The sequence below is a fragment of the Carcharodon carcharias genome, chromosome 8, assembly GCF_017639515.1.
Source record: "Carcharodon carcharias isolate sCarCar2 chromosome 8, sCarCar2.pri, whole genome shotgun sequence".
In the NCBI taxonomy this organism is placed as follows: Eukaryota; Metazoa; Chordata; class Chondrichthyes; order Lamniformes; family Lamnidae; genus Carcharodon; species Carcharodon carcharias.
This window is the reverse complement of record NC_054474.1, coordinates 141,140,207-141,152,361: the sequence shown is the minus strand read 5'-3', so window position 1 is coordinate 141,152,361 and position 12,155 is coordinate 141,140,207. Positions and strand designations below refer to the sequence as shown.

The 12,155-nt window shown below is 43.2% G+C and overlaps 1 protein-coding gene across 1 annotated transcript in view; it reads left to right on the top strand.

Moving 5' to 3' along the window:
- Positions 1-5,112, top strand: part of akna (AT-hook transcription factor) — a 209,241-nt gene extending 204,129 nt beyond the window's left edge. Inside the window, exon 24 of the mRNA XM_041193982.1 lies at positions 86-5,112. Coding sequence (XP_041049916.1) covers positions 86-232 — 147 coding nt within the window. The 3' untranslated portion in view covers positions 233-5,112. The remainder of the gene's footprint in view (positions 1-85) is intronic.
- Positions 5,113-12,155: the final 7,043 nt, after the last annotated feature.

Below are 12,155 nucleotides of genomic sequence, written 5' to 3'. Positions count from 1 at the left end.
TTCAATTTTAGTGGAAAAAATGAAAATGATCTTTTTGAAGGTGTGAAGAATTGAAATAATGTGTATTTTGTGTTTTTTTTCAAAGCTGTCGGATCTCAATTGTTCCCTGGACCTGGCAATCGATGCAGCAAGGAACATAAAAAGGACCACAAAGAAAATGATGAGGTCACTCTCATCAGATCTCTACAAGGCCAAGGCCATCCAAGAATGCCACCAATTATTAACCCACTGACTTCTGAGCCCTGTGTTTTGTTTGAGATATTCCTGAATCATTTAAATACTCTTGTAATTTATCTTAAGGGCATCACATACATTCATTTGTTGACACAGCACTTTCTGTTTGACGAGCCACTGTGTGAATTATTTCTGTACTGCTTTACTTTCTCCTTGTGACTCTGTGGTACTTGTTGAAAGCTAATCTCAGAAGCAGCAGGCTCATAAACAAATGATTCATGGTTCAAAGGGAAAAAAAAGCAGTGGATATAATAACAGATTCTTTCACTGTGCAACAATCACGTTGCAAACTCACTGACAACACAAAGAAACTTGGTTTTAAGAGTCATCTATCAAACAATGTTAAGTCGCACTCAGAGTTCATAGGTATTGTAGGTGCTATGTTGTTATTTGGATAGAGGATCATCAGTAGGAAATGGGGGGTATTCACAAGTGACGTCATGAAGCTGTAACTCCTGCGTCTTGCCATTGTGGGTTATTTTCCAAATCAATAGTTTATTTCATGCCATTTGCTTGCATTGTCCAGTAAATAAGTATGCACATCACTGTTCTAAAAATATGGTTGGTCATTAGTTTTGCTCTCTTCATGACCTGAGGGCATGTGGCAAGAGCTGCATTACTTCAAAGTCAAAGCCAGTTGTAAACAACCTACTCCATGAGGACATACGGGCAGTGCATAGAGCTTACTCAGAGACTGTCCACCATCTCTGTGTTCTTACAGACTTATCAAAATGAATTATTTTTGCGGTAATTAAGATTTGAATGAAGTCTATGGTAACAATTAAATTTATCGTCCATATGTGTTTGGGTTGTTACAATAGATGAAACCTATTAATAGCAAGAGGGAAACATCTAAGCTCCCGTTGAGCAAACTGGTGATCTTAATGTGCTGTGTGGTATGAATAGCCTCAAGTGGGCCAACAGGTTTTATTATCAAATACATGTTTTAAGCTTGTTCAGAAAGTTGCTGATTCAAATTATAGAATTTCAAAGTCTTTTTACCTCAAGTGCCGTGTAAATACTCTGAAGAGAAACTCTATGGTACTAACTTTTCCTGATTCCTCTTAGTGGAATGAGCTTAGAAACAAACATGCACTGACACAATTGTGTAACTTGTATCTTCGCACTTACACTTTTTTATATATATAAAAGGTCTTACACACTCTATTAGCTGGTTGGCTATGTTACATATCTCTGCAATGTTTTGGTTAGGTATTGACCTCAGGATATCACACTGCATCCAAAATAACAAAGTCTTAATTACTTCCCAGCCACAGAGCAAAGCAGATACCTATTTTTGATGATTAGTCTATTTTTGGTTAAGTATTTAATTTTATAATTAGAATTGATAGGATTTAAGGTTATTAGATGAGATGTGGCCCACATAAATATCAAAAGAGATTGGTTCCAAATAATTTCTCGTCAATCTTTTGGATTTTCTGACTTACTGGATAAAGTATATAAGGATTGATAGTCTAGCAATGGATATCAACCTTCTGCTATCGAGAATCGATATTGTATCAACAGAGCCTAAATGTGCTGAATCCAATTTGGTTTGGCTTTATTAACTGCTCTTTAGCTGAGTTTGGGTTAACTCCATGTTAAAAGTTTGCCTCATCCGTGGACCACTAATGGTAATGAAATATAGTTCTGAAGTACATGAGCTCCTTGATAATCTGAGTAGAATCAAAATCAACATTTGAATGTCATAAAACTGAAACCACTTCTGTGGAGATTAGACAAATCCAGACAGATTTAAGCAAGTTTACAAGCAAGCAAACGATCCAAGCTCCATTTCTGGCTCCAGTTTTTACAATATTAGTGATTAATATACAAAGTAAATTTTGTGCATTTTCAGATTTTGTTTCACTCTGAAGGCTAGGAATCTTTTCATTCAAAGCCTGTGTCTCTTAATGCACATTCAAAAGTCTAAAATCATTGCTTCTCAGGCAAATGCCCTTCTCATATCTGCTTGCGAACCTGTAGGTTTGAATGTCAAAGACTGGTTTGTGACCAGGCTGTAGTTAGAGTCAAGCTTCAACACTGTTAGCAGTGATTTATTATTAATTTGCTGTAGAGTGCTTTATTTTAAGTGGGGTCTGTCACTATATCAGATCACAAACAGGTGACATTCATGTTGCATGCATTCAGCTAAATTATTATGGGAAGAATCTTTCCTTTTAGTGCTGGCAAAGCCAAACTTATTGCCCACCAACTTACCCTCTGATTTTGTTTTGTTGTGCGCGGCTGATTCATATAAGTGGACAGATCCTTTAAACAGTGTTGCACATCTGCACACGTGTATTAGCTTCAAGGGTCTTACTTGTGCACAACCTGCGCAGGAACATCTGGGTCGCTGCACAGTTGTGAGGAAATATTGTTGCCTGTTCCTAATTGCCCTTGAGAAATTGAGCTGCCATCTTGACAACTTGCTAGGTCATTTCAGAGGGCATTAAGAGTCAACCACATTGACGTAGGTCTGGAGCCACATATTGGCCACGCAAGGTAAGATGGCAGATTTCCTTCCCTAAAGGATATTAGTGAAACCCATGAGTTTTTACAATGACCCAGTAGTTACATGGTTAAAATTACTGACACTAGCTTTTTATTCCAGATTTATTTAATTAACAGAATTTAAATTCCACAACAGTCATTGTGGGATTTGAATTCATCTCTCTGGATTACTCATCCTGTAAAATAACCACTATGCTACTGTTCCTGACTGTAATTCTATGAGAGTTATATACTTCATTAAGAGTATGCCACTAATCTAGCCAAAACCTCAATCTAGAGCATTTATGTGGAGGTCAGGGTGTCCAAAGATACTTCGCTTTCCTTCTTGGGTTCCTTCAGAAATTTGCCAATCCCACTTTGCTTGACTGTATAAATCAAGTTAAATTTTAAGCAACACATTATCCCAGTTGTGTCTTTCAAAGCACTTAATTTGTTCAGGCTCCATAACAGCAAAACAAGCCAAACAACTGATAGATTGCCTGAGAAACATTTGATGTTCTTTGACCATCTTGGTTTTTCTTGAGCAATTTACTAACCACCTCTGAAGAGGAACACTCTGATTATTGCACTGGCCAGTTGAGAAAATTGTCTTTTATAAAGACTTGTTTCTTTTACAATTGAATATTTGTGTGTGCTTTTAAATGTCTTGGAGTTTATATATGAATGTTCAGAGGCACAAGTCACAAGTGGTGCTTGTTTTAACTTAAGCATGTAACAAATTGCACACTTCCTGTTACCATTCTGTATGCTTGACAGTTTTATGTTGTATTTTGAAGTGTATACAATATCATTGTCACCTACATTTTATGCCAATTACCTGATTTATATGTCAGTGCAACAACTTCCATCCAACCGACCATTATGTTTGTGGAGTCTACTTAAAGGAATGTAGTTCTTATATTCTTGGGATTTTAAGGATTAATATCAATTTGTAATAACTTCTGCATGACAGAAACCACCAGGAAGCAAATCATGGAATGTCATAGATGGGCTTGTCATCTTTGAAATGATGCTTTTCAAAGCATTTCAGAGATACTGTCATTGGCTTTAAAACTATTGTAAAGGTAAATGTAAAGGACAAAATTACCGCAGATTCTACAGCCAATGGATGGCACCAGATTAAGAGGCCCTTTTGGATTGCTAGAAGGTAATTTAATGGCCTTTCATTTCATTTTCACTCTGTTTATTATTGACGATGGAGCGTTATGTTTCATGAGTATGAAAGCCTGATGCACACAGTGTGAATGGAGCATTATTTATTTTATTCCATGCATTCCAGATACTGCTGGCAGATTGGATAATTCATTGTTTATTCACAGCATTGAATGTTGCTTTAAATTCCACCATAATTAATAATGGTCCTAATATGAAGTGAAAGAACCACTGAATATCACAAGGCACTTCTGTCAAATGTGGTTTTGTTTAAAGAAGCAGAAGCAGTGTTTAATTTGAACAGAGAAAATTGATGGACAGGAAAAGACCAGTTGGTCCATTGAGCCTGCCCTACACACATCAGAATGGCTGGAGCATATGGCTAACCACCTGCAGCCATGCAATCTCCAGAGAGAGCATAAAAAAAGAGAAAATATCCATGACCAACACCGGGAATAATACCCCAAAAGATTATTCCCCAACCAGCCCCTTCAGTTGAGTGAAACCAATCCAGGAGATCACATGGACCAAGTGTTATCCATAAAGACACTTGTCTTCCATATGATGGGACCCCTGCCAAGGACCAACCCAACTCCCTTTGAAAGCAAATAATTACTAATGTGACAAATATCAGAAATATTCTCTCCATCCCTTCCTAAAGTTTGACATTTCATTGTCCAACAAGATTCAGCCAACTGAGGCCCAGGGCTGCATTTTTATCGCAGAATCCGTGGACCCTTGTTATTTTTTTTTAAATGTTTTCACCGAAACATTCAATTTTTCAAAAGTTGATATTGTTTCTTTTGCTTTGAGTCCAAGATATAGTGTAAAAGATAGAGCATTGCTTTTATTTTGTGAAGCTTAATTGAAATCCAGCCTCTTCAGGCAAAGCTGCTACTCCTTTTAAGAATGAAAGCTCTTGTTTCATTAGCTTAGTTTTTATCTCAGTAAATATGAACCTACCCGTTTCTCAGAATTATCCTGAAATGTGAGTGAGTTAGTTACAAGATTAAACAAGTATTTTTTTTATAATGAACACAAGCAATAAAGAATGTTAACTGATCTTGTATGAAGTATTTTTTTCAAATATTTATTACAATTTTTGTAAGAAATGTGATGTGAATTAGTACAATTTGGCTACCTGTGCTTTTCTACCATGTTTTTATCCTGTAATGAATGATTTTTTTATTGGAATAAATTGATCTTCTGGAACCTATGTTGTTTATTGCAACTTTATAGTATTTTTCTTCCTTCTCCCCGCTCGTATGATATGCACCCATCAAGATCCGATACTATAAAGGTGTCCAAAATCCAGTCCATAAGAGAAAGAAATCAGTTAACATTTGCATTTCTATAGCACTTTTCATGGCATTAGGAAGCTTCAAAGTACTTTACAGACATACAAGTACTTTTGAAGTGCAGTCATTTGTGTAAGGTAGGAAACGCAAAAGCCAATTTGTGCACAGCAAGTTCTCACAAACAGCAAAGAGCAGATAATCTCTCTTAATAATGTTGATTGAAGGATAAATATCAGCCAGAACACTGGGGAATAACACCCCTGCTCATATTCAAAATGGGGGATATGGAGCCTTTCACTGGCCTTTAAGAGGACTGGCAAGGAGCTTCAGTTTAACATCTCATTCGAAAGATAACACCTCAGAGAGTGCAGCACTCCCTCAGTATTGCACTGGAGTGTCAACCTAGATTATGTGCTCAAGTATCTGGAGTGGAATTTGAATTTAAAACTTCTGGCTCATTGAAAAGAATGCTACCAGCTGAGTCACAGCTGACACCACTAAGGATAACCACAGGTAATGCTAGGCCGTGACAGCCATGAACAGGAAAATTGGGGTATGTACAACACAATTGCCAATTTGCTACCACCAGTTTTCCGCCTGGTGATATTAGTTAAAATTAGCCCCTTGTGATCAGATTGCTTGTCATGCTCTTGGCTCAAGCCTGCATGGTCTGTGAGGAGAGTTGCAGGACAAGGTAAACAGTTATTTCATAGAACCCACCACCAGTGGGTTCAGTCAGCTGTCTAGTTTTTGATCAAACCATGATCACTATCAAGGCCTAAGATCAACCCATCTTTGAGCTGAGTAAACTGGTTTCAATATTGGCAGAAGATATAGCCTTAGTAGGCGAGGTGCAGCATTCCTCAGCCACAGGCCAAAGTTGACACTGCTGTTCATTATCTAGCATTCCCAGCTGGAAGTGCTGAGATATGGATGCTGAGCGCAGACAGTTAAATGGCTCACTTTACTAATGCTCACTGTCCAGGCACAGTCACGAGGAATAGACATAGTGACACTCCTGAAAAACCAGCCAAATAAATTTAAAGCTCCAGTACGCTGTCTGCCGGGGTGGCTCAGAGCTTATCGACTGAGTACCACAACGTGGCCTTAGCGTCCCAAGGAGGGAAAAGTCAGCTTGAATTTCTCTTCCTAATTACTATGCAGCAACTTGCTTGAAGTGGACAGAGGTGTTTGGGCAGGTGGGCAGGTGGGTGGGTGCATGGACAAGATTGACCTCTTTGGTATTAAGTAGCTTGTCAATACTTCCAGTTGAGGTTCGTTGATGATTAGTGGCCACTTGGGTGACAGGGCTCAGAACCGTTCCAGCCGGGAGTTGGTCCTCTCGTGAGGAGAAAATCGGCAGCCAATTCTTTGAAAAGAAAAGGTTGAAAGCAAGTGCTACACATTTCACTTCATTCGACAGTGCCAAAAGTCATTATCCATGAAGTAGATAATTGCTGGGTATTGAGAGAAGGAAATAAACCTTGATGATGTTTTCCTTTGAAAATATAAATTAGTTCTCAGAATCTAACCTTAAAACTGCCATTCTTTTCTTTGAAGGAGAATTTATTTTAGAAAAAAGTTGATGTTTTACATCTCTTCATTGGCAAAGTGAAAAGGATCATAAAATGACAGATCTCAGGAGGCAATTGACACTGGAGGTGTGTGGAGCTCTTGCAGTAACTTTAGTACTTCAAACAAGTGTCATTGTGATTAGGATAAGAGACAGAGCCAATGTGCTTTTCATACTTTATGTTTATAAACCAAATTGACCATCTTCAAAACAGAAAACAGTACCAACCCAATCATGACAGTCATCCATGGAAATCTGTAATCCTCTGAACTATGTTGTCACTGTGTGAGAGACAAACTCCCTTTCCAGAGCTAACACACTAAACAGCTCCTTATTCACCTAAGCCTGAATTTTCCGGTTGCTGGGGGCATGGGGGTTGGGGGGGAGGAGATGGTGGGGGGGAGAGGGGGGGGGTGGTGCAGCTGAACAGGCGTGGACCCGATCGCCGCCCACGATCAGGTCAGCGCCGCTATTCTACGCGAGCGGGCCAGGTAAGACCTGCTCAGTGTATTTGCTGAATCCTGAGGATAGCGGGAGTGGGCGGGCGGCAGCAGGTGTGCACAGACCACCGGGTCCAATGGCGAACCGGCAGCCTCTTTAACTGAAGGCCTGGCAGCCTCCTGTAGGCTGCTCGAAATGACAAGTGCAAAGCCATAGCAGAGGGCTTCTGGTGAGCAGGCAGACAGCCAGCAGGACAGGCCAGGCCGGAGGGTAGAGCAGGGGGAGCCAGTGTGCCCCTCGTTTTTCTGGTGGCTGCCTCGCTGCCCTCCTCAAGGAGGTGGCAGCACGGCGGGAGGTGTTGGTTCCCCAGGACTTGAGGAGGACGCCTCCCCCCACATGACGAAATGTGCCTGGGAAGAGGTGCCGGCAGTTGTGAGCTCCCGCGACGTGGTGCAGCACACCTGGATCCAGTGTCGCAAGCGCTTCAATGACTTTTTGCACTCGGGAAGGATGAGTACCATGTTGGCATTGGGCATTTAACCCAGCAGGTCAGCTTACCCCTCTGCTGCCCACCACCCTGCCCCTGCCAAGTCCGAGTGTTGTGACTGCATTGAATCATTGGCATTTGTCCTTTGCTGGGTGGGCCAGCAGATACTGCCCATGCTGAGGTCAGCCTGAGAGGGTGATGAGGAGATGTGTTTTGCCCCCGCAGTGTGTTTTACACTGAGTCCCACATGACTGGTGTGGGGGCAAACTGGAGGAGCTGCACCTAGGTGCTGTGATTGAACTCCAGGACATGTCCAAGTCGGGGTGATGAGACAGTGGGAGGAGAGCTTCAAGGTGGCTTGGCAACAAACCATCTGCTGCCCTCTGCGCTCCATGTGCTTGTGCTTCCTTGCTATGGAAGGATATACCGTGTGGTGCCATGTGTCCTCCATGGAGAGATTAGCGACTCTTGTGAAGAGCCTCCTCCAGGAGACCCATCAGGGCTTCCTGGGGATGTGTTCAGACCTGCAAGCCCTCACATCAGCATTGATTTCAGATGGTCAGTGCCAGTGTGGATTGGGCATCAAGTTTCCCAGCTCGGTGCCCATCCATCCACGGTGAGCTGGGAGGTCCGAAGTGACCTCATGTGGGCGCAGCAGCTGCCAGTTGTCTCTGAACACTCCTCTCAGGCCGCTCTGGATGAGGGTGGCAGCTCCTCCGCCCCTCTCCCAGCAACCGTATCATCCAGTGAGGCTGCGACGCCTGGGGAGATGCCAGCTGCGGAACAGGCAGTGGGGCCAGCACAGGCTCCACAGGCCAAAGGACAACTGCCAAGGTCATCAAGGCCAACAGGACAGCAGTCAGCAGGCACTACCAGTGGGTGGGGCAGCACCAAGACGTAGCACTCAGAAACAAAAGCATAAGGCACCTTAGGCACACCACGGGTTTTTCACTGGTGCTTTTGTGTTGGCTCGAGATGAGGCCCTTATGATTTTATTTGATTTGTCTTTTTTTTGTAATAAGTTGCTTTGCATTAAATTCAGATATGTCACCGTGGCTGAGGGTGCCTCTTTTCCTCTGCATGTGTATGGTTTCCAAAACTGTAAAGAGTGCTTTGTTGGATATTCAGTTTTATTAACAAGGCCCTTAGTTACTGTTGCTAACCTGGCAGATTTTGCACTTAGATGTCGAGCATCTAGCCGACAACCCAGGCTTGTCCTGTTGGACCATCTGTGGTGTGCTAGCTGAAGGTTCATTGGATTAAAGCCTTCCGGGTGTCGCTGCCTCCCCGGAATATGCCCGGGTCAGTGTCTACCCCCCTCAGCATTTCCCTGTGCGTGCTCATCCTCGGACTCACTGCTGGACTCATTGTGTGCAGCTGCAGCCACTGCATCGACATCTTCTTCGTCCACAGCGTCCCCCCTTTCCAGCACAAGATTGTGGAGAGAGCAGCATGCAACCACTATCAGCAAGACACAATCTGGGGGTACTGGAGTGCTGCCCCTGAGCAGTCCAGGCATTGGAAGGACATCTTGAGAAAACCGATGGCTCTCTCCACCACAGCCCTGTGGAGGCGTGGATCCTATTGTACCTTCTGTTCTTGGATTGTGGAGAGGTGTCATGAGCCACCTTCTGAGGGGACAGCCCTTGTCACCCAGCAGTCATCCATCCAGCCGGGCTGGAGCACTGAAGAGTCCTGGCACCTGGGTGTGTCTTGAGGATATAGGTGTCATGGGAGCTGCCTGGGTACCTTGCACAGACTTGTAAAATCTGCATTCTGCGATCACACGCTATCTGCATGTTCATGGAGTGGAAGCCCTTCCCGTTGATGAAGGCCCCGGACTCACCTGCTGGTGCCTTGATGGCCACATGTGTACAGTCTATTGCACCCTGGCCGTGGGGGAAGCCAGCAATGGCCGCGAAGCCTCTGGTTCGCTATGTCTGGCTTGCCTGGTCCCAATGGAAGTGGATAAAGGTCAATGCACGCCTGAACAGAGCGACTCTAACCTGCTTGACACTAGTGTGGACAGCTGATTGGGAGACACCACAAAGATCACCCACCGAGCCCTGGAAGGAGCCAGAGGCATAGAAGTTGAGGGCAGTTGTGACCTTCAGAGCCACTGGCACGGGGTGTCCACCCACACAGTTAGGGGAGATCTCAGGCCCTATCACCTGACAGATATATGTGACTGAGCCTCCTTCGGCACTGCACCTCAGACATATTGAGGTAGCTGCTTTGCCACCTGTATACCCTGGCAGCAAGATAGTGGCATCTTCTGCGGCCTCTTCCACCTTGGACTTTCTGTTGGCCCTGTGCCCCTTGTGCCTGTGCCTATCCTCCCAAAGGTGGCTCCCCTGGAGGCCAAATGTGCACTCCTGCCTTCCTGCCCCTTCTAGCCCTCCCTTCCTCCTCAGAGGAGCTGCCTCCAGTAGACAGTTCAGCTCCCATTCCCAGGCTAAGGGATGGCTTCCTGAAACCTGCAGGCCCAGAAAAGATTCCTCACTGCAGAGTGCTGACCTGAAGGTTGTGAGTCCAGACAAAGCAGCTGGTATGCGTTTTGAAGTACTGCAGAAGCAGTACAATCACACAGGTAAGTTTAAAAAACTTTCAAAAATAAATACTTGACTGTGCACACTCACGATCCCACTGAGCCCTCTTATCCCGCCTGTGGATGAGGCTAACACAAATGTGTCCTACCCACATGCCCATTGCACCCGTGCGCTGACTTGAAGATTGCATGGGCACTGAAAAATCGGCGCCGATTGAACATTCAAAGGCCTTGAGTCACCCGTTAATTAATGGCGGGCGCGTGTTGGACATCATCGCCCGCCCGCCCAGCGAAATATCGCAATGGCGCACGGTGACACCAGGACACTCACCCAACATCACCGTGCGTCATTTTACACACGGGCGTGTGGAGCCCGCCCCCACCCCACACAACAACGGGAATATCCTGCCCCTATCCTTCTGCCCAAGTACCACCTTTAAGCTCAGCTGTTCCATGAGTGATGTATTCACAATCGTCCTGCCATTCAAATGTAAACACTCTACCCACCACTGTTATCATTGTTCTGTGGCTGGGATATGCATAGCATTAAAGAGAATGAATGGCTAAAGGAACATTTAATATGTCACATTGAACTGTTTAAAGTCAGGCTAGTCCAACTGTTCCCATCCTTTAACATAAAATATACATGAAACATAAAGTTCTCGCACTCAACATATCTATGTGCGTTTCAATCAGATTGACAAGTGAAAGGGGATTTTTCAAACTCTTGTAACACCCATGTTGCTACCCACTAATAGTCTGTCACCTTAAATTATGCTTTCTGAAGGTTATTGCATAAATAGAATTTTGTGCCTTGTGTCTGTCCTGGAAATCTGAAAGAGCTACCCATTTTGTTCAATTTTCCAGACCTTTTCTATACTCTTTTAAAATTGGCTTTTTAAATTATTTACCCATTTCTAAAAGATATTATGGGTTCTGCTATCATCACTGTTTCTGGTGGAATATTCATGACCTACCAACCCTCATGACAAAACAAATCTCTTAACCTCGCCCTTCATTCTTGCAAGGGGGTCCATAGATTAGGCCCCCCTACCCATTTACTACCTGCGGGAAAAGGTTTTCCGCATCTTGTCAAAAGCCCACATTATTGTGAAAACCTCGATCAGCTTTCCTCTCATCTTTTCTGCACTTGTGAAAAAAGCCCTGGTTTCACAAATCTTTCCTTATAACTACAACCTTTCGTTGTTTGGTGAATGTTATACACAAAAAGAGTCATGAAAATTTCCAAAATGGAAGTAAAAATGCCTGCTGTGAGTGACATGCTGGTTTTGATAATATGCAATTGGAGGTGGAGGGGGTGCAGGTGGTGGTTCATAGTAAGCAGTGTAACTTCTGATTTTTGATACTCATTACGATAGAAGACTTGTTAGTCTGTATGACATCTTGCACTATGTACCATCCGTTAGACAATTGCATGTAGATAAATTATGAGTTTTAGAATTGAATGGTTATTTTCCATACTAAAGACAGAAATTGATCCCACAGGGAGAACTGAACTATTCTTATTTTTTTATTTAACGCTTTAGCTGTGGGATGTTTGTGTAAAACCCACAAATACACACCAGTCTGTGGTGGTGAGGATGCTTTTAGAAATCTGGGTCAAAATTAATAGACACTTGGGCAAGTGGGCATTAATTAAGAAAAGCCAGCATGCATTTATTAAAGGCAAGTCATGTTTAATGAGTTTTTGATGAGGTGGCAGAGAGGGTTTATGAATATAACGGGGTTGATGTGGTGCATATGGACTTCCAAGATGCACTTGATAAAGTGTCACTTAATAGGCTTGTCAACAAAGTAAGAAGCTCATGGAATAAAAGGGGCAGTGGAAGCTTGGATACAAAATTGACTAAAGGACAGGAAACAGTGTAGTAGCTGATGGTTCTTTTC